This window comes from Sorex fumeus, unplaced genomic scaffold (genome assembly GCF_029834395.1).
Source record: "Sorex fumeus unplaced genomic scaffold, SorFum_2.1 ptg000034l, whole genome shotgun sequence".
Lineage (NCBI taxonomy): Eukaryota > Metazoa > Chordata > Mammalia > Eulipotyphla > Soricidae > Sorex > Sorex fumeus.
Genome location: NW_026606091.1, coordinates 30,437,357 through 30,460,338, shown reverse-complemented (window position 1 = coordinate 30,460,338; position 22,982 = coordinate 30,437,357). Strand labels below are relative to the sequence as shown.

The window sequence follows — 22,982 nt, the reverse complement described above, 5'->3', positions numbered from 1 at the left end:
GATTACTCCTGGCTCATGCACTCAGAAATTATTCCTGGCAGTGCTCAGGGGACCATATGGGATGCTGGGAATCGAACCCGGGTCGGCCACATGCAAGGCATATGTCCTACCCGCTGTGCTATCGCTCCAGCCCCACATTCTGATTTTTTAAAAATATATGGGTCTGGAGTGATAGCACAGGAGGGAGGGTGTTTGCCTTGCACGCAGCCAACCCGGGTTCGATCCCCAGCATCCCATATGGTACCCCGAGCACCACCAGGAGTAATTCCTGAGGGCATGAGCCAAGAATTAGCCCTGTGCACTGCCGGGTGTGACCCAAAAAGCAAAATATATATATATTATGTTTTAAAATATATATATGTATGTTTGTAAAATTCTTCTCTTTCAGCTTGTTGGTCTGTCCCAAACATGGAGCAGGGCATGGTGTGAATGGTAGGACAGCTGGGGCGGGTTCTGAGACCCGAGGGTCCTGCTTTGAATCCCCAGCTGCACAGACGGAGTTCCGAGCAGGGTCAGGCCTCACTCCTGAGCACAGAGCCAGGAAAAGCACCTGAGTACTGCTGCCTATGGCCCAGCGCCGTACCCAGCTACCAATAATAGAACACCACGGGAGTGGACACGTGGAGGCAGTCATGGCCAGGGCACCACCTGCACTTCCTGCACCCACCGCTGTCTCTGCTGGCACAGCACATTTGTGGGGGGCACGTGCCCCACAGGTCAAAATTCACCTCCTGGCAGGCGTGACTTGCTCTTCATTTCCATATATCAGTTTGAGGTCCACCTGCTTCTTTTTCGTTGTTCTCACAACTTTAAGTTTTTCCATTTCCATATTTAAAGCAAGTGATATTAGTTTGTGATTTATGATACCCCTACAAAGTTCCTCTTTAACCTAAAGGCAATATCATCTAAAAACAGAAATTAGGTAATGACATGTTGAATGATCCTCAAAGCAGGACACATTTGAACCACTGCTCTGCTCACCATGGACTGTCTCTAAACTCAAATCTGGCTCCCAATGTCCCTGCTCCTGTAATGATCCCAAAGCCTCAGCTAAGCTCCGGATTTTACCGCAGATAATGTACTACACATGTCCTTTGAAAACTTCAAATATAAGCCATTCATTTTTTAAAAATGTATTTTCATAAAATCACTGTGGCTAGACCTTTACAAAGCTGTTCATAATTAGATTTCATTCATCCTTTTTTCCAACACCCATCCCTCCACCAGTGCACATTTCGCAGCACCAGTGTCCTCAGTTTCCCTCCCTTCAACACCCTCCCCCACCCAGCAAACCCAGGCCCTCGTCTATGGTAAGACACTTTTCTTCTCTCTATCTGTCTCCCTTTTTGCAGTTTACAATACAGATACTGAAAGGGTATCAGGAATATCCCTTTATCTACTTTTAACACTCAAGGATTTCAACTTCGGACAGAAATAGAATTGTTATTTCAGGCAGTTTTGCTGACAGAAGAACTGGGAATGGTCTCTGCTATGGACAACCAGGGATCTGCAGATATGGAGTGACTGACCACAGCCTGGGCCCTGGTCTGAGTGTCCAGGCAGGTCCTGAAGATCGGGAGGTCTTCCAACCCTAAATAGGGATGGGATTAACTCCTGCCTGCCAGGACACTCCTACAGAAGAAGAAGGCCCGAGGCCACTTGGGTTCACTAAACTGGCCTGGTTTCACATCTTCACAATGGCCAGGCCTGGGTAACCATGACATGACAGGTAAAATATCCATAGTGTTATAAGTGTGTCACCACAACCTTTGAAAAACAGGGTGGAGGTCTGGTGGGATTTGGGGGATTGGAAACTGTCCTGAGATGCCAATACTTCTCCTGAGCTGCCGCCAGTCAGGGCTGGCACCTGCCCAGCACTCCCCTCCCCATGCCCCTCCAGCCTCCCAGAGACTCCCTGATCCAGAGTAGGTGAGAGACAGGCAAAGCCTAAGGTGGCAAAATGGGCTGCTTCCTACCTGGCAAAGCTGCCGGGCGTTCTGCCGGGACCAGGCGGCTGGGTATGAAAAAAGATCCGCCCAACCGCAGGTGAAAGAGGCTCACATGGCAGTGGCAGGCAGAGCGCTGAGGTACCAGCCAGCTTCTCATGGCATAGAAATGGGGATAGGAGACAGACCGAAGGAACTACTGGCAAGTTGTGACTGACAAGTATAGGCAGTTAGAGGCCATTACAAGTTAGGGTTTGCGGTCAGTTCTTTCAGCCCACGTTCTCTTTCGAACATGTCCTCCCTTCACATCTTACCAAGTAACTTTCTTTCAGGAAAAACTATCTTGCAGGATTGGACAGGTAGCCCAGAGGGTAGGGCATTTGCCTTGTACACAGACGACCCGGATGTGACCCGGAGTCCCAGGCAACTCAAATGTTCCCCTAAACCCCACCAGGAGTCATACAAATACAGAGCCAGGAGTGAGGCCCGAGCACCACTGGGTGTGTCCCTTCAAAATAGTCCAAGAATAACAAAAAGAGGAGGGGAAGTGGGAGGTGGGGTTGGTGCTAATTGACACGTGACTTCTTGGTACTCGCCAGAATGTTTGTGAATTTTATACGCACCATTGTAAACCGTGTATTCCTTTTGGGATGCAGTACAGAAAAACAACAGTCAGTTAAAAATTTAATTTTGAAAAAGATAAGAGCGGCCCAGAGATAGTACAGTGGGAAGGGCATTTGCGCTATCTGGGTTCGATCTCTGGCATCCCATAGAATGCCCCTTGAGCATGGCCAGGGCTGATCCCTGAGTCAGAAACAGGAGTGAACCCTGAGCACCGCTGGATGTGGCCCCCAAACCAAATAGACAAGCAAGCAAGGAAATGTAATACATCAAAATCTAGCATACAGGTGGTAAGGTGTCTGCTTTGTGTTATTCTAATCTGGGGTGATTCGTGGTACCTCATATGAACCCTTGAGCACCACCAGGGGTGATCCCTGAGCACAGAGCTTCAAAACTAACATAGAAGCTGGGAAATGGTATAGTGCTAAGAGTGCACGCCTAGCATGGCTAGTGGTTCAGTTATTTGGGTTTTGTGTTTGATTTTGATTTTTGCTTTGATTTGCTTTGGTTTGGAGGCCACAGCCAGTTGTGCTCACGGCTTACTCCTAGCTCTGCACCCATGGCTCTGCAGACATGGAGGGCTCAGGGGACACCAGGGCATGCCAGGGGTCCAACCCAGGTCACCACGTTGCGTGATATGGCAGGGTGAATTGGACCCTTTCGGCTGTTGAGACCACCCAGTGTTTCCCGCCCCTCACACTCTGCTCCTAGTCTGTCTCTCAGAGAAGCAGATAGAGAGTTCTGCTGGCATGTTAGATCATGGCCAATTACTATAAAGTCAAGGCAGTGGACATGACCATTTTCAACATCCCTGGTCTGAGGTAGACAATTCCCATTCGCTTCTCAGCCTATGGGGCTTCTGGCTGGCGTCCCTTCAGCAGGCCTGAGAGAGAGATGGAACTGATGGCTTAGCCTGGCTTAACCTCCTCTCCTTCTGGCAGGGAGCAGGACCCAGGTGGAGAGGCCCCTGGTGAGTGTGAGAGCAGGGAGGGGGCCAGAAAACTCCCCTTTTTCAGGCCCCAGCCATGCCAATACCTCTGGCAGGTTAGAATCATCAGGCACTTTGTCTAAAAATAACTTGATAGAGGAAAATTCATCAATAGTGAGTTCTGGGTGTTCATCCGCCCCTTTTTAAGGAGACCAAGTCTAATGGGTTGAAATCTTTGAAATTTGAGAATCAGAGGGAGGAGTCATTTAAGCTCAAGAGCACTTAAGTGTTAGTCATTTAGAGTGTAGATGTAAGGCTCTGAGGTGTGAGAAACTTCTCAGTTTTTATTTTAGTTTCCTCTTCCTTAAAGGCTCATACAGAACTCATGGCATTCACTAATGCCCACTGTTTCAGAACCTTGTATATATTGTCCTTTGCCCTCTTAATCAAGGGTGTTAGCTTTGTATTCATTTTGTTTCATTTTCCCACTTACCATGTTAATGTGGGGGCTTCCCTGATCATTAGCTCTTAACACCATTCAGGTCCCTATTCAGGTGCCACTTTGTCACCATCCCATGGTGACACAGTACCTGGGAGGGATGGACTATTCGAACATGGTCTAAGGCTGATAGTTCATAGACACGGACGCGGACTATTGACGGGAAAGCAATGGATCAGGCGAATGACTGGTGGTTCATCGACAAGTTTATTCAGGACAATCAGTGAATAAAGGCAAAAGCAGGAATGTGATAAAGGTAGATGGAATGGAAAAAGGTTTGGCAGTAACAAATAGATTCAGGTGGACACAGACTCTGCATCTCCAATCTCCCCCAAACAGAAACAAAGCTTAATCTCCTTCAAGGTTTCTAAAGGCAGCCATGAAGGTTTCAGTCACTCCTGATAGAGCTCAGGGGACCATGTGGTTTTGGGGATCCAGGTGGAGTTAGACACTTGCAAGGCCTGTACTACCTCTCTGGCCCCATTTATTTTATTATTATTTTTTAGTTCTATTAACACTAGTACTGGAACTCAGTCTGGGTTTATTTGTTTGAGCGGCCCTCCTCCCATGGTGCTGGGGTGATCACGCAGTGCAGAAGATTGAATATAATCTCCAACCCATGCCTCCCTCCCCCACAGTGTGTGACCCAGTTTAGAGTGGAACAATCTTTGTGAACACCCACAATCAGAAGATGTGGTCCACACCTCTGCCTGGTGTGGACTCTTTAAGATGAACAGAAAATGTAGTTTATAGGAATCACTTAATCACTTAACTTCCCGTTAGTCGTCGATTTGCTCGAGCGGGCGCCAGTAACGTCTCCATTTGTCCCTGTCGCGTGCTAGTGTAGCCCAATGGCATCTCTTCGCTCCGGGAACATGGAGGGCCTCAAACCGATCGTTCATGACCTTGACAAAGAAGTCTGACCATCTGGTAGGTGGGCGGCCACGCGGTCTCTTGACATCCCTGGAATCCAATCAGTAACAGCTCTAGTCCAACGGTCGTCTTTAAATCTCATTACGTGACCAGCCCATCTGATTTTCGACACCTTGGCAAATGAGACAGCGTCCCTGATCCTTGATCGTCGACGGATGTCAGAACTCCGGATTCGTTCTCTCATTTGAGTGAAACGTGATATTCCAAGCATAGCTCTTTCTATTTTTCTTTGGGAGACCTGAATGGCGTTCTCATCTTGTTTGCATAGGGCCCAGGTCTCTGAGGCATATGTTAATGCAGGAAGAACAGTGGAATCAAAGAGATGTGCCCGGAGCCGGAGGTTCTTCGTCCTCTTAGCTATTTCTTCGACGTTCTTGAAGGCGTTCCAAGCCGCTCTCTTCCTCCTGCGCAGCTCGGGTGCCAGGTCATTTGTCATGTTGACCTCTCGACCTAGGTACACATAGCTGTTGCATTCGGAGATGGTCGTTCCATTGAGAGCGAATGGGGCGTCAGGAACAAGGCTGTTTCTCATAAACATTGTCTTCGTAAGATTCAGCTGTAGTCCTACCTTTCCACACTCACGGTCAAAGTCGGCCAGCATTTGTGCCGCTTGGCTGATGTTTGGTGTTATTAAAACAATGTCATCAGCAAAGCGGAGGTGGTGTAGTTGCCGAACATCTATCTTCACTCCCATTCCTTCCCATTCCAGTCGTCGCATGATGTTCTCGAGGGTGGCACTGAAGAGTTTTGGTGAAATGGTATCACCCTGCCGCACCCCTCTCTTGACATCTATAGGAATAGAGAAGACGATAAGAGCAAAGTGCTTGGATGGGGCTCCCTGGCCATCGCAAGGCCCTGCCAATGGGCCACCATGGACAGAGTGTTGTCCAGAAGCTGCAGAATGAACTCTAGACCCCACTTCTAGGTCCAAGATTCCTGGTTCTCCAGGATGGGGACACCCAGGGGCTTCCGCTTAGGCCCCGGGAGCAAGACCCTGGGTGCTTGTGCAGAGGACAGATTGCCCAGGTGCTGCCAGCCTTGGACCTGGGAGTCAGTGCTGACCTCCACATCCCTGGGCCCAGAGCAGGACGCCCCGGCTGCCTGTCCTCACTTTCACCATTGTGCCCACAGGTGAGATTGCAGGACAAACAGGTGAGTGTTAGCAGGAGCAACGGGACAACTATCCCCTATTTCCTGCAATGGCAGGTGGCCTCTGACCAGTATCAGTCTCTGAGAATGAGCGACTTGACCAGCAGGTGCTACTGCAAAATCAGCTCCTGGATCAACTGCAGCGAGAATGAATCAGGACAAGGTGAATAAGGAGAAATGACAGGAGGAGCTGTGAAAGACCCACTGTGAGGCCAAGAGCCCACCTTGGGTGAGGGGAGGAAGGACAGGGCAGGGCGCCACCCACTGCGGGGTGGGAGGGGGTGTGAACTGGCCCTTACTGTACAGAGAGGGTCCTCGTAGAGGGGAGCCTGCCAGGTAGGATTAAGGGCTCAAGGCAGAGGGAGGCCCTATCTCTTAGGCCCTGGGAGAAAGACCCCATGGGGGTCTGTGGGGGGGGGGGGTTGTCGGATTCCTGCATCTTCTGGCTGGGATCTTGTCGGCCCTCCTGCCTGTCCTCACAGCCAAGGTCCTACCCACAGATGCAGGTGCAGGACGAGACGGTGCAATGCCCGCTGCCTTATTGCTTAGCTTCTGCTGCTACCTAGAGCATCACAAACTGCAATCCAAGAGCACCTGGATGCCAGCAATCACCTGTGTTCCAAGGTGGAGCAGCTGCACAAGCTGGTGCTTTAGCAGAAGCAGTTCATGAACGAGCTGCAGCAGGTGCTAACAAGGCAGCAGGCCCTGCTGGAGGCAGCCTTCAGGAGGCCGAGGGAGATCCAAGTGAGATAGGGGTCACAGGCTCCCAGACAAAAAGGGGGCAGCTGGCTCCCACCCTGCCGGCTCACCTAGTACCTTCACCTTCAAGGGTTCCTCAGTCAGACATAACAGGAGAAAAGCAGCTCCAGGCCCTCTGGAATCATAAGGATACCCCGAGAAAAGTGAGTGACAGGTTCCTTAGGTGGGAGACCACCCCCCGCCATGGAGGTCAGGAAGCGGGGCTGCAGTCAGGCCTGTTGACCTCCCTTGGCTGTCTGAGACTTTGGACACATGCTTCCAAAATACGTCCTGTGCCAGAAGCATGGAGGAGGAGCCCTTTGGCCTTCGAACATAGTGGAGGTTTGTGAGACCCTGAAGTCTGTTTAGCTGGAGGCTACGTATGAGGAGACCGGCTGGAGGAGTGTGAGAAGACTTTGGAGCTGGAGGCTGCGGTCCATATCTAGGCTTGCCGGACAGTAGAGTGTGTGAGGATCCCAAGAGACTCTATTTCTGTCTGAGGAACAGGAGGCCACAGACCCCTGACCCGGGACCCAGAGTGACCCGACTACCAGCAAAATCAAACAAATCCAGCTCGTAATCACAAGTTCAGCTGACAACCTTATTCACCATTAATCCCCTTATTTTGCTGCACACATGAACTCTACCCTCTCCGAATCCAACTAATTCAGCCCCATCCGTCCTTCCCGACCTGCTCCTTCCCACCCTTTTCCCTCCTCCCTTCTCCTTCCACCCCCCCCCCCCACTGCACTCAGTACTAGACACCAGGGTGTGGGCGGTGCAGACCCCCTAAAGACACAAGGTATTATTAGGTGGGCAGAAATGACCCCCACCTAAAGACACAAGAGATCAGGGAGGCAGAAACTCCCCCATCACTAGACCCCATGGATTAGGGGGACAGAATTATCCCACACCACTAGACTTGAGTTGTGGGGGACAGAAATGTCCCCCACCACTAGAACCCAGGGATCAGTGGAACAGAGGTGTCCCCCACTACTGGATCCCAAGGATTAGGGGGACAAATATCTTCCACTACTAGAAACCTGGAATGTGTGGAGAGGGGATGCAGAAATGAAAACTGGGCCAACTCAAATCCCAGTCCTAATGATTTCTAATGATTCAGTCCTAATAACTTTTTTGGGGGGGTAGGGGGGAACTCCCTGTGGCCTGACTCTACCTTCCTCCATGTAACAGCCTCCTCTCCTACCCTCTAGTTCACAGACCCAACAGGGCAACATGGCAGCGACCCCCAGGCTGCTGAAAAGCTGCGTGCAAAAGAAGAATTGAGAAACATGAGGTGTGGGAGAGGGAGAGATGGGGATACCAGAAGCACTCCTGTGGGAAGTGAGGGATGCGAGAGACCCAATTCTCTGAGCTCAACAATAGTCGAGACAGGCGCAGGCTGAGACAGACAATTCTAAGAAGCAGGTGGATGTTCAAACTGATAGGTGGAAGGAAAGAGTGAGGTATTCCTTCCAGGAGGTTCCTTGGGGGAACCTGTCCCCCCCACCCCCGAATGTGCCCCACCTCCAGATTCAGGGATTGTGCAGGGGGCATGGTGCCATGGCCATGCCCACCCAACGTTTCCAATCCCATGGTGTTCTTTTATTGGGGGGCAGGGCGTTGAGCCAGAGCTCCTGTGCTCAGGAGCTTTTCCTGGCTCTGTACTCAGGAGTGAGGCCCGGCAAGTGCTCAGGGCTTCCCTTGTGGTGCTGGGAAATCAAAGCAGGGTCCCTGAATGCCTAAACCACTCTCCAGCTGTCCTACCATTTCAAGAGGCCAGTCTCAGAGAAACAAGCTGGAGACAGGAATTGAAACAACATAAAACCTATTTTTAAAAATATGGAAGCCCACATTGCAGAGCTTCATGTATGATTGGATGAGTGAGTGTGGGGGCTGGAGTCACGGGATCAGAGCTTTCAAGTCTGTGACGTAGAGGGCGGGCAAGGCAGAGGGGTGGCTTAGAGTGTCCAGGGAGAGGCCCTGTGAACGGGGCATTGTGAATGGGGAGACAGGCTGGGAGCAGGAGCTGGGCGAGTCTCCCTGACCCTCTGCACCTCGGTGTCCCCCTGCGTGGGGCAGCAGGTGAGGATCCACTCCTCCAGAATGTCATGAGCATGAACGTGAAGAGAAAAGTAGGGCCCGGGTCTGGAACCCTCCTTTCTGCCCTGTCCTGGTGCCCCCTTCCAGCAGTGCCAGGCGGGCACAAATGGTTCCAAACAAGAAAAGAATTGATTTTGTGATGAACCCAAAGCAGCAGAAGGCTGTGAGAGATGAGCAGCCCCCCAAGGTGAGCAGGAGGAACCCCAAGTCCGAGGATGGGGGCCCAGGAAGTTGGTGGTGGGGTGAAGGCTCTGGGGTCCTTGACTGTCTACCCTCTCTCAGGTGCATTAGCCCCGTGGTGCCCCCAACTCTTCCGTCTGGGCTACGGAATATGAAAGAACAGCTACAATGGAGGTCAGGAAGTTTCCACCAGATCCAGGCAAGATGCAGGTTCGTCTGAGGTACGAGGACGCTGCCCTGAGTCTACAGGAGCAGGGGCAGCATCCCCGGAGGGGGCTGTGGTGTGGGGTGAGCAGGGCTAGGTTCAGAGCTGCATCTTAGACGGAATGGAACATGAGTCGGGAACCGTTCCCACGCCCTTTGCCCACCCCATGAGCCCTCCAGCAGCTGGCTGAGCTCTGGGGCAGATTGTTGAGACTGGGGCACGGCCCTTCTGGAAAGCCTGCTACCCTCCGCCCGAAGCCTTTCTTGGCGTGAGAGGCTTCTGATGTTTGGGTCTGGACTTTCCTGTCCAGAAGTTCCCCTGGGAGGACAAGAGACCTACTTGGATTATGGGGGAGAGGGGAAGGACAGGGCAGGAGGCCTCCCAGTGATGTTGACTGGCCCATCCTGCTCCAAATGGTTCTGAGGATGTGGGTGCAGCAGGGAAAGAGACAAGGGCTAGTTGCCCGGGGAGGCCCCATGTCTTAGGCCCCGGGAGCAAGAACATCAGGGCTGGTTGCACCAGGTGCTGCCTGCCTGGGCCTGGGAGTCTGAGCCTGCCTCTCCTGGCAGGGATTGGGCGACAGGCACTCCCAGGGTTGTCACAGGTGCAGGCGCAGTGCACCTGCAGCGACAGTTCCTTCCTGCAGCACTGGGCCACCGCCCAACAGCACCTGGGCTCTGGGAAGGAGCAGCTGCCTCACAAGAAAGATGAAGAAAAGGAAGATTTAGAGACAACAAGGCGTGGGCTGATGGGGACGCGGGTGAGAAGGGCCGTGGGCTCTGGGCAGGAAGGCGGCAGCCGGCTCCTCCTGCTCCTCACCTACTCTCTTCACCTTCAGGGGTTGCTCAGTCAGCCCTGCAGGAGAACTGGAAGCGGCAGTTCTCCACCCCTGAAATGGCAGAGACCCTGAAAAGGGTGAGTAGCAGGGTCCCAGGAGGGAGAAGCCACCTACGGGGGTCAGGAGGCAGGGCTACGGGGGAGGTGGAGCCAGGTGGGCCCTGCCCCATGCCACTTCACCTCCCCTTGGTTGGCTAAGACCACAGGGCTGCTCCACAGCCCAACAGAACCAGGATGTCAATCATGGGAAATAGACCATGAAGACTGAGGAAGATCAATCAGATTGTGATGCCCATGAGATAAGGAGGCTGGTGCAATGGTGAAGGAAGAGGAAGGGAGCACCGAGTCAAAGGAACAAAAAGTAAAAACCCTGAGTCTGGCATGCAAGCGGATCACCCAAGAGGCCATGGTAAGCATGACACCTGCTCGGAGACCCCTGTGACTGCCCCTCCTAACGCTTGGTCTCCCTCCTCAGCGTTCTCTCAACCCCCAACATCCTGCTCGGGAACCAACGGACAGCCACACCTTCCTTGGAACCCCAAGTGTCCTGTGACAGTCAGAAGGGACTTCCTAAAGACACCCTCATGCACACCCCATCCTCCCTGTTACCCAGAGATGGAAATCACACCTAGATCAAAGGGCAATGTGAGCCAATACAAAGAAAACCTGTGTAGGCAGAAGATCAATCAGACTGTGATGCCCATGAGATAAGGAGCCCACAGAAACCCGGCCCAGGGCCCCAAGTGACCTGCCAGGAAATCATGTTGTCCACTAGCATCAGCAATGGTTAACCTGGGATTCTTTTTTTTTTTTAATTTTTTTTTATTAGTGAAACACCATGAGGTACAGTTGTAGATTTACAATTTTTTGTGCTTGGGTTAGATTATACAATGATCAGATACCCATCCCTCCACCAGTGCCAATTTTCCACCAACATGGATAATATCCCCCCCACCCCCATCCCCCATGCCCCCCTGCCTCTGTGGAAGGGCAATCCCCTGTGTTCTCTCTCTCCTTTTGGGTGTTGTGGTCTGCAAAAGAGGCATTGAGTGGCAAACATGTTCAGTCCATAGTCCACTTTCGACATGCATCTCCCCTCCTGGGAGGGTCCTCCAAACACCCTTTATTTGGTGTTCCCTTCTCTGTCTGAGCTGCCCTTTCCTCTAGAATGCCCGACTGGCCACTAAGCTATGGAGTAATCCTCCTGGTGCTGATCTCAGCTATTCTTGGGTATTAATCTCATATTTTGTTACTTTATATCCCCCAGATGAATGCAATCTTTCTATGTCTATCCCTCTCTTTCTGACTCATTTCGCTTAGCATGATACTTTCTATGTTGTACCACTTGTACGTAAATTTCATGACTTCATCTTTTCTAACAGCTACATAGTACTCCATTGTGTAGATGTACCAAAGTTTCTTTAACCAGTCATCTGTTCGTGGGCATTCAGGTTTCTTCCAGTTTCTGGCTATTGTAAAGAGTGCTGCAATGAACAAACAAGTGCAGATGTCACTTCAACGATACATTTTTGCCTCTCTGGGATATATTCCCAGGAGTGATATTGCTGGGTCAAATGGGAGCTCAATTTCTAATTTTTTGAGAATCATCCATACTGTTTTCCAGAAGGGCTGAACCAGTGGACATTCCCACCAACAGTGAAGGAGTGTCCCTTTCTCGCCACATCCACGCCGGCATCGGTTGCTTTTGTTCTTTTGAATGTGGGCCAGTCTCTGAGGTGTGAGATGGTATCTCATTGTGGTTTTGATCTGCATCTCCCTGATGATTAATGATGTAGAGCATTTTCTCATGTGCTTTTTTGCCATTCCGATTTCTTCTTTGAGAAAGTTTCTGTTCATTTCATTGCCCCATTTTTGGATGGGGTTGGATGTTTTCTTCTTGTGGAGTTTAACCAGTATTTTGTATATCCTGGATATCAACCCCTTGTCAGATGTGTATTCGGCGAATATCCTTTCCCATTCTGTAGACTCTCTTTGTATTTTGGTCACTGTTTCTTTGGAGGTGCAGAAGCTTCTTAGTTTAAGATAGTCCCATTTATCTATCTCTGTTTTCACTTGCTCGGCCAGTGGCGTGGCATCTTTGAAGATACCATTAGCTTCAATGTCATGGAGGGTTTTGCCAACTTTATCATCAATGCACCTTATGGTTTCTGGTCTGATGTTGAGGTCTTTAATCCATTTTGATCTTACTTTTGTAGATGGTGTTAGGCAGAGTTCTGAGCCTATTTTTTTGCATGTAGCCGTCCAGTGATGCCAACACAATTTATTAAACAGGCTTTCCTTACTCCACTTCACATTACTTGCACCTTTATCAAAGATTAGATGATCATATGATTGAGGGGAGATGTCAGTGTATTCAACCCTGTTCCATTGGTCTGCAGTTCTGCCTTTGTTCCAGTACCATGCTGTTTTAATTATTACTGCTTTGTAGTACAGTTTGAAGTTCGGGAGGTTGATTCCTCCCATTTTCTTTTTCCCAAGAATTGCTTTAGCTATTCGTGGGGGCTTATTGTTCCATATAAATTTCAGGAGTGTTTGCTCCATTTCTTTGAAGAATGTCATGGGTATCATTATAGGGATTGCATTGAATTTATACAATGCTTTCGGTAGTATTGCCATTTTGACAATGTTAAGTCTCCCGACCCATGAGCAGGGGATATCTTTCCATTTCCTCATGTCCTCTTTTATTTCCTGAAATAGCGTTTTGTAGTTTTCTTTATACAGGTCCTTCACTTCCTTAGTTAAGTTGATTCCTAGGTACTTGATTTTCTGGGGCACAATTGTGAACGGGATTGTTTTTTTCATGTTGCTTTCTTCTCTCTCACTGTTTGCGTATAGGAAAGCCATGGACTTTTGGGTATTGATTTTATAACCTGCAACTTTACTATACAAGTCTATTGTTTCTAGGAGTTTTTTGGTGGAGGTTATTGGGTTCTCTAAGTAGAGTATCATATCATCTGCGAATAGTGAGAGCTTGATTTCTTCCTTTCCTACCTGAATGCCCTTAATATCTTTTTCCTGCCTAATCGCTATTGCAAGTACTTCCAGTACTATATTGAACAGCAGTGGAGAGAGTGGGCATCCCTGTCTCGTCCCTGATCTTAGAGGGAAGGCTCTCAGTTTTTCCCCATTGAGGATGATGCTTGTTGTAGGCTTGTGGTAGATGGCTTTAATTATGTTGAGGAAGGTCCCCTCTATACCCATTTTGGCTAGGGTTTTCATCATAAAGGGGTGCTGGATCTTATCAAATGTTTTCTCTGCATCTATTGATATGATCATATGCTTTTTATCTTTTCTTTTGTTGATATGGTGGATTATGTTGATTGATTTTCGAATGTTAAACCATCCTTGCATCCCTGGGATGAATCCTACTTGGTCATGGTGTATGATCTTTTTGATGAGTAGTTGGATTCTATTTGCTAGTAGTTTGTTGAGGATCTTTGCATCTGTGTTCATCAGGGATATCGGCCTGTAATTCTCTTTGTTTGTGGTATCTCTGCCTGCTTTTTCTATCAGTGTGATATTTGCTTCGTAGAAACTGTTTGGAAGTGTTTTTGATATTTCAATATCGTGGAAAAGCTTAAAGAGGATTGGGAGTAAGTCCTCTTTAAAGATTTGGAAGAATTCACTAGTGAATCCATCCGGGCCAGGACTTTTGTGCTTGGGGAGACTTTTTATTACCATTTCAATTTCCTTGATGGTGATAGGTCTGTTCAGGTATTCCAGGTCTGCTTGGTTCAGCCTTGGGAGTCTGTAGGAGTCTAGGAATTTATCCATTTCCTCGAGGTTTTGATGTTCCGTGGCATAAAGCTTCTCAAAGTACTCCCTGAGGATCCTCTGAATTTCTGTGGTTTCTGTTGTAATGACCCCCTTTTCATTTCTGATTCGGTTTATTAGGGTTTTCTCTCTCCCTTTCTTTGTGAGTTTTGCTAGAGGCTTATCGATCTTGTTAATTTTCTCAAAGAACCAGCTTTTGGTTTCATTGATCTTTCAGATTGTTTTTTGTGTTTCCATCTCGTTAATCTCTGCTCTGAGTTTTATTATTTCCTTTCTCCTGTTCGGGTTGTGCTCCCTTTTTTGGTCCTTCTCCAAGCTCTTAAGCTGTGAGGTTAGGTTACTTATATGTGCTCGCTCCTCCTTTCTGAGGAATGCTTGTAGAGCTATAAACTTTCCTCTTAACACAGCCTTTGCTGTGTCCCATAAGTTTTGGTAACTCGTGTTCTCATTTTCATTCGTTTCTAGGAATCTTTTGATTTCCTCTTTGATTTCCTGTCTAATCCACTCGTTGTTCAATAGTGCATTGTTTAATTTCCAGGTGTTTGATTTAGTTTTCTGTTTTTGTGTGTGATTTACTTCTAATTTCAGCGCATTATGGTCTGAGAAGATTGTTGATACAATCTCTACCTTCTTAATTTTATGGAGGCATGTTTTGTGGCTCAGCATGTGGTCTATCTTGGAGAATGTTCCATGTACGCTTGAGAAGAATGTGTATTCCGCTTTTTGTGGATGAAGTGTCCTGTATATATCTACTAAGTCCCTTTCTTACATTGTTTCCCTCAAATGAAGTATGTCCTTGCTAAGCTTGAGTCTGGTTGATCTATCAAGAGGTGACAAAGCAGTTCTAATGCGTTTTTAATAAAAAAAAAAGCAATGGCATCTAAGCTACTAAGATAGCCCACAGAATGGGAAAAATTATTTACCCAATACCTAGCTGATGAAAGGCTAATATCCAAGTTATATAGCACATTGGTAGAACTTTACAAAAAAAAATATCTCCCAACCCCATCAAACAAATGCAGAGAGGAATAATGAACAGAAATTTCGTCAAAGAAGAAATTCAAGGGCTGGAGTGATAGTACAGTGGTAGGTTGTTGCTTTGCACGTGGCTGATCTGGGTTTGATCCCCGCCATCCTACGGGCTACACCCGCCTTGGAACCCCAAGTGTTCTGTGAGAACCAGAAGGCAGTGTCCTTCCTAAAGACACCCCATGCACACCCCATCCTCCCTTTCACCTAGAGGTGGAAATCACACCCAGATCCAAGACAGACCTGAGCCAACAACCCGTCAAAGACAAATTGTGTTGGCAGAAGATCAGACAGACTGTGATGCCCGTGAGGTAAGGAGGCTGCAGACACCCATCCCAGGGCACGAAGTGACCTGCCTGAAAGTGATGTGTTCCCCCCAAGAGTCAGAAATGGTTAAACAGAATTCTTACTCAACTGTAATTCCGTCTTTTACCTACCCTGTCAAAATCATATTCATTTACCCCAACCTTGTCTTTCTTCCCTCTTCCTTCCCGCCCTTCCCCTCTTCCCCCCTCCTCCTTCCTGCCCCCTCCCTTCTCCCCTCCTCTGCCCCTTCCCATTGAGGAATGGGCTATAGGGCTATGAGGCTATGGGGCTACACAAAGCAATTGCAGACGTGCCCCCATGGCAGGGATGCTGCGTACTAGGAGTGACGAGATGACCCAAACAGAACAACATTGAGACTCGTACTCTGCAAGTAAAGAAGTTACACAGTCTCCAAGGAAGCTCAGCTAGAGAAGAGGGCACCAAATCAAGGGTGCTGGGAGGATCCTCCCAGGGTGGGAGATGCATGCTGAAAGTAGACTATAGACCAAACATGACTACCACTCAGTGCCTCTATTGCAAACCACAGCACCCAAATGGGGAGATAGAGAACAAGGGGGAATGCACTGCCAAAGAGGCAGGGTGGGAAAGGGGGTTGGGGGGGTAGGAGGGATGCTGGGACCCGTGGTGTTGCAGGATGGGTGCTGGTACAGGAATGGGTACTTGATCATTGTGTGACTGAAACCCAAGCACAAAAAATTATAAGTCTACAATTGTACCTCATGGGGTTTCACTAATAAAAAAATAATAAAAAGAAAATTTTTGGATTAAAAAAAAAGGTACACAGCCTCCAGCACATCCATATGTGCAGGAGCAAACTCAAAACATAAAATAATAACCCAATTAAAAAATAAATCCGAATAAATAAATTTCAATTTTTAATATGTACAGATACTACACTTGATCTTAGCCAAAAGGCCGAGAAACTCCGGGGGATGGAGTGATAGCACAGTCATAGGGCGGTCGCCTTACAAGCGGCCAACATGGCCGACCTGAGTTCGATTCCTCCACCCCTCTGGGAGAGCCCGGCAAGCTACCGAGAGTGACTCGCCCGCACGGCAGAGCCTGGCAAGCTCCCCGTGACGTATTTGATATGCCAGACACAGTAACAACAAAGTCTCCAATAGAGACGTTACTGGACCCGCTTGAGCAAATCGACGATCAACGGGAGTGCCTTTACCTTTTACCTTTACCTTTTAATATGAAAATTAAGAGATCGTGGGGTCTCACCATGTTTCGTGCTTGTCCCTATCCCTCCCCGAGCGCACCCGCCCCTACCCAGTCTTTCCAGAGGGATTCAGGGCTTCATTCTTATGGTCTTTATCCGGATGCCACTCAGGTTGGAAACTGCTCCTGAACTGTTCAGTGGTTCTGAGCAAGAGATTTAGTCCACTGCTTCTTGCAAGTCAGAGGATGGGGTCCCATCCGATAAGCAGAAAGGCTGGGGTTGCGAAAGTTAGAGTGGGTTTTCACATCAAAATCTAGAGTCGCAAAAGTTAGATGTGGGTTTTCACATCATAATCCCAGGGACTGTGCCATCTGGGCAATTGGTAGCCACTGGGGCCCTTTGTTAGTCATCAGTGTCACCCCTGAATGGGGACCTGGAGGTAGATAGTTTGTTTACCTCTGTGGCACAGCGAGAGATCAGAGCCCCCTGCCTCAGAGACAGGTATGCCCAGACCTCTGCCAATGGCCCTACCCTGGGTCAGGGCACCTAGAGCCTGGTGCACTTTCTCAGGCACTAAGAGGATCAACCTCTATGCCTCCGGAGCCCTACTGCTGATTTTTTTAGGTTATTTGTTTTTCGTTTTTTCACTTCTAAATGCTCATTCTTCCAGGAGGTCTGCTGCCCAGCCTCAACCAAGAGCTGGAGCAGAGCCTCTGAGGCACTCTTTCAGTCCTTTTAGGCTTCTGACACTAGGAACTTATCATCTACAGACTGCAGCATGGTCCATTCCAGGGCTACAACAAGGATTTTCTTAAGTCCAGAGCCAGGGTCTTCCTGAAGAAGGTGGCCGAGTTTTTGAATCCTTGGGCAACGGGTACACAGTGACTGAGGTTTCCTCCTGTCTCTGGATCCTTTGGCCCAAAGGCAAAAGGGTCTGCTTCCTGGAACAATTTGTAAAGGGGGAAGCATATCTTTTGAGGTTCAGGCCAGTCAATCATTGGGCACTAGAGGAAAACAGACTCAAGAGAGTGGAAGGGCTGGGTACCACAAGGTGACCAGCAGGAGCGACCACACTGACTCGGCGCAGGTCATGACTTCTCAACTGAGGCCAATGGGTTGCTCCCAGTTGAGCTGCATCCCACCACTATTCCTTCCTCCCAGACCTGCACAGTATCTTTCCCTATCCCTAGCCACACCTCACGAGTTACCTGACATTGAGGCTGTCTCTGGAGGCTCACTCCTAGCATGAGTTTACCAGCAGAGGGGCATGATACTGCCATTAGAGAGCGCCTGGAGAGGGTATTTTCCAAAGTGGGAATACACAGTGTCAAAGTGGACATTTATTTGCGCTTCTAGCTCTGTCTGGAGATCTAATGCCAATAAGATACTAAAGTGAGGAACAGAGAGAACCTTGTTTTCCATATGGAACCCCCAGCATCTGCTGAGATCATGGATTCTCGTGTCCAGCAAAAGCAGGGAAGGGCTGCACCTCCGGTACCTTCAACGAGCTCTGCTTCCTATGTTGCCCTGTCTTGGGGGTCATGGGGCCCACTGTTTCCACGAGGCTTTTCTTGGGAGTGTAGGTACAAAGGTACCCTGCCTTCCCTGCCTGCCTGGGGACTCCCTGTGTACCCAACTTTGAATGTCTGCCACTCCCATTCATAGAGGGTCACAACTTGCCTGGTGTCATATTGGCACTTTGTTCTCTCCTGCAGCATGTCATGGCCCTCTGGGGCAATGATCTGGGGCCTGCCTTCTGCCCCTCCGCATCCTCCACCCCTGACCCCTGCTCCTGCTCTGACTCCCCTCTTATTCCCCGCCCCTTGTCTGCCCTGCCAGTTCGCACCTCCTCTAGACCAAGGGCACACTGGCGGTGCTGGGGTCTGGCCTTAACCACTCCACTGGGGTAGTGCTGTCTCCACTGGAGGTGCTGGGGCCTGGCCTTAACCACTCCACTGGGGTAGTGCTGTCTCCACTGGAGGTGCTGGGGCCTGGCCTTAACCACTCCACTGGGGTAGTGCTGTCTCTACTGGATGAGTGGCAGTGCCATCCAGCTGCCATGCTCTCTGCCAACTCCTCCAGTGCACCAGGTGCCACTGCTTGGGTGTTGCTCTTTTTCCTTTTGGTCTTGTCTTGCTTTATCCCCTGCTTGTTAGTGAGTTTTATTGTTTCACAAATGAGAATTGCAGCACTAATATAACTTTGAGTTTTGAACGACTATGAACACATAAGTACTTTGCCAAAATTTCTGCCTAAAGCTAACTAAAAACCAAGAAGCTGGGACTGGAGTGATAGCACAGTGAGTAGGGTGTTTACCTTGCATACGACTGACCTGGATTTGATTCCCAGAATCCCATATGGTTTCCTGAGTACCACCAGGAGTAATTCCTGAGTGCATGAGCCAGGAGTAACACCTGTGTATCGCTGGGTGTGACCCATAAAGGAAAAAAAGGCACATTTTGGCAAGTGGGAGAACATGATGAGATAATAGTGCTATTGGAATGAATAGTTCCAAAGTCTGAACACCGCACAGGCGAGAGATCAGTTTTACAGCAGATCTGATGGGCGTCGGGGTATTAGCAAGCAGCTGACAGGAGAGTATGGAACAAGAAATGACCAAGCTTTCTTGGTGCAGAGAAGGATCTGGAGCATATCAATAACGTAGGAAAATTTGGGAGATTTTCCCTGGTTTCTACGTTGAACAGAGTGACAGATCACCTCTGGGCCATCCCGGGTGACTTCCGTGCCTGTCTTCGTCTTTCCCAGACCCTGTGCCTCATGGCAGCTCCTGCTCTCCAGGGTAGCCTGTCTGAAGTTAGCTTGCGGGAAATGTGGGCATAGGTCCCCTCTCCTCTTCCGCAGGGCTATGGAGATCCTAGTATCAGGACTTGAACAGGGCTGGGCCCATCAAGGCAAGCACCTTCACCCCAGCAATATCCCTGGGGCCCATACTTGAAAAGTCTGAAAGTGCTCGGGAGTGGAAGCCTCGGGTTCCACGGGGCTGTCTCCCTGGGCACTGTGCCGTACAGAAGGCGGAGTGAGGCATCTTTAAGGGAGCCCAACTCTACAGGAAGGAGAGTTAGGTGGGAAGCAGCTGAAAGAAAAGTACTGCTTGCAGCAGGTCATTAGTCCAGCAGATAAAGTGATCTTCTTGCACACTGCTGACGTTGGATCAATGGGCACCCCTAGTTCCACTAGGTATGGTCCCTGAGCTAAGTCAGGAGTAAAGCCTGAGCATGTCTGGGTGTGGGGCCAACACCCAAAGAAAAGTGCTGCAAGCAGACAGGGCCGACCTTTTCCCAGTGCCCTAAGAAGAATTCCTCAAATTCTTAGAGGGCATAAGAGAGATTTCCCTGTTAGGTGGAAGGGGTGAGGGAGGGGAAGGGGGTGACCGTACTGGCCCTCCACTTGTGACTCTGCCTGAGCAGTGACAGTCCACTTGGACAGTCCAGAGTGGCCTGACTCAGGCCAGAATTTGGCTGCTGCTTTGACACAAGGTGTCCTGAAATTGTGAATGTCAGTGTCCTTAGGAGGGAGAAACCCCCAATGAGGGTCAGGAGGCAGGATACCCGGGGCGGGGGGCAAAACCAGGCTGACTCTGCCCCTGAGCCCTCCACCTCCCTTGGTTGGCTGAGAGCCTGGGGCTGCCCCTCAGTCTATCCAGTTTTAGTCAATCTAAGGGCACTGAAGTGGAGGCAAACACAGTGGAGATCATAAAGCCCGAGGAGCTGGAGGTGGTAACAGTCAAGAAGGACAAGCTGGTGGTGTGGGGAAGACTGTGCATCTGGAGGCAGAAATTTCCCCCTACATTGGGTACCGGGGATGTGGGGGGCAGAAATGTCCCCTACTAATAGACCCTAGTGGTCTGGGAGGCAAATAAAGGCCCTAAGCAGTAGGCACCAGTAACATGGGGTGCAGAGGTTTCCCGTAACAATAGACAGCAGGGATCCAGGGACAGAAATGTTCACAATAACTTGGCACCAGGTATGAGCAAAGCTGAAATTTCCTCCAGAAAAAAACACTAGGGATTTTGGGGAAAATTGTTTTCCAATACTAGACACAAGAGCTCTGGGGGGAGAAATGTCCCACAACAGAGAACAGAGCTCAGATAGGAGACATGTCCTCCAACACTACACAATAAGGAGTCCCAGGAGCAGAAATACTCACGCCCATAGAAATAGTCCAAAGAGTAGCAATAAAAAATGACCACCTCCCCACCCTCCACCTTAGACTATACCCCAGGAGAGAGGAGTGGAGAATGACTGCTCACCCCCGCTTTCCTACCTAAATGTGGAGATATTTCCGGTTTGTGGGCTGTCCTTGCACGGTCCAGGGCATTTTCCACTTTTTGAGTAAAAATTCTGTCCAGAAGGCCAGAGAGAAGTCTCAGGAGACTCAGTAAAGGCTTGGGATGCAATAGGTCAAGAACATTCCCTGGCAACACAGGGTCTCCTGATCACAAAGCCTGGAGCAAATAGAGATCCCCACAAACCCCAAACCTCTCAGGTATGTACACAGGCCATGAGGGTCAATGAAGCAGTACTTGGAAGGATCTCAGTGCTTAGAGGAAACACTCATTCAGGGCATCCGATTTTCAAAATGGCACTTGGGTACAACCATCTACCCGTCCTGGCCCAGGGAAAACGAGGCAACACTCAAACCTTCGGTTCATGGGCTACAGGCCAAGCAAAAGTCTGAGCCGAGAGCTCCCCTTCCTCCAGTGCACTTTTTCTATTCTGGGAAAGGAAGTCCTGAAAAGGATGGAGGCGGGAACAGTCAGCAACTGAGTTCTAGGCACTACCTGGGACAGTTTAGGGGATCATGAATTGGTGGCAGAGGAGAGAGAGGGGAGAGGGCTGAATCACTCTCCCTGACAGCCACTGTCTTGTTTCCAAGATTGTTTCTACAAATGGATGCATCCCAGCCTGTGTGGATGTGTGGCATTGGGTGGGTGGGTCCTGCCAGGGAACGGCTCATGCTTCTTGATGAAGCATGAGCTGTCCTGTGGGGGTCTCCCCATGGATCAGAACCTGACATGACATGCCCATGCCCATGGTGCCTGTTCCGTCTACACCTCCTCTGTAGTGCCCACCGGGAAGAGCCCCCACCTTGCCCCCAATGCTTCCTGGGTGCCATGCCCCCTAGTGGCCAGATCATGTCTCATGTAAAGGACCTGCAAACCTCCTGGTATTTCCCAAACCTCTCAAGGACTGGATGGACTTTCTCTGCCCAGAGCCTCACCCCAGTGTGGAACCCTTCACTGCCCACAGGCTCCCCAGACAGCACAAGCCCACAGTGACCCTGTGCCCCACCATCAGAGATAAATTTGATTCTCAGCACAGCGAAAGTGAGAGGGGGGAGATGTCAGAGCTACAGGAGACAGACGGAGACCACTGGGGCCTGAATGTGCTCAGGGCAGGGAGGACAGGTGCATTCGTGGATGCCATAATGGGCACAGGCGATATGGGGGAGTTGGGGTTGCTTTCAGGCTGCAGGACTCGTGAGGGCAGCGTGGCCAGGCTGAGTGGCCCTAGCTGGGAGTGTGTGTATTGAGAGGGATTTCCAGAGCAGGCCGGGATCAACACCAGAGAAGCATCAAGGTTCCCCAAGGCCAAGTCTGGTGTCCAGCTCCCAGTAGGATGGACTGAGTCTCAGAGAAAGGGGCAGAGCTGGGTGGGGAGGTTCTATGGGGTCATTAAGAGCCCTCCAGGACTCAGAAAGGGAAGTCTCTGAGCAACAGGGGGAATTGGTCAGGGACTGACTGGGTCTGGGGGCTCAAAGGCCCCACAAACTGGCTGCTGCCAGTCTGGGAGGAAGCAGAGACAGAAGGACAGAGAGAATGTGGACACCGTATAAGGCGGGAGCAAGAATTCTGCGGGCTTCAGGAAAGGAGAGGGGCAGGGCAGGGGGACAGGGGCTCCAAGGAGACAAAGGAGAGGGGCAGGGAGTGAGGGGCGATGGGGACAGCGTCCAGGACAGCCCCTCTGCCAGGCTCGCTGGGCTCCCACAGCAGCAGCCAGGCCAGACATAGGGGTGCTCAGGGGCTAATCCTGGCATCTGCACCCCAGCCTGGGCATGGGGGGACATGATCTCTGGGAATGAGAAAGTCGTGGACTGAGCTACGGGAGACCGAAAGGGTCAGTGCTCCTGGCCCACCGTGGGGCCCACAGAGTTCCAAGCCACCATCGTCGGTAGGGGGCAGTGCTCGAGGGTCCGGGTGGGGGTGGGGAGGCCCGTCAGGCCCACCAGGGCAGAGGCTGGTGCAGCCTTCATTGTGAGGTTACCCCTGGGAGCTCTAGATTTCTCCCTGGCCAATGGGGTTGCAGCCCCGAGGCCACGCCCCCTTCCCTGCCTATAAAAAAAGCTCGTGGCCCCGCCCCTCGGGGACCCTCTCTCAAGGATGCTTGAGGGAGAAGTGGCCCCATCACACCTTCCCCCTGTTGACCCTTCGAGGGGTCATCTAGGGGTCACCTCCAGATGGTGACCCTTCCACGGGTCATCTACGGGTCACCTCTAGGTGTCATCTC

The 22,982-nt window shown here is 50.2% G+C and overlaps 1 protein-coding gene and 1 pseudogene across 1 annotated transcript in view; one reads left to right on the top strand and one right to left on the bottom strand.

Moving 5' to 3' along the window:
• Positions 1–22,982, top strand: part of LOC130026625 (polypeptide N-acetylgalactosaminyltransferase 12-like) — a 58,106-nt gene that overhangs the window by 2,006 nt on the left and 33,118 nt on the right. Inside the window, exons 4-7 of the mRNA XM_056117459.1 lie at positions 6,059–6,079; positions 6,134–6,239; positions 9,872–10,042; positions 10,141–10,217. Of these exons, the coding sequence (XP_055973434.1) occupies positions 6,059–6,079; positions 6,134–6,239; positions 9,872–10,042; positions 10,141–10,217 (375 nt within the window). The remainder of the gene's footprint in view (positions 1–6,058; positions 6,080–6,133; positions 6,240–9,871; positions 10,043–10,140; positions 10,218–22,982) is intronic.
• Positions 16,137–16,217, bottom strand: LOC130026668 (uncharacterized; annotated as a pseudogene).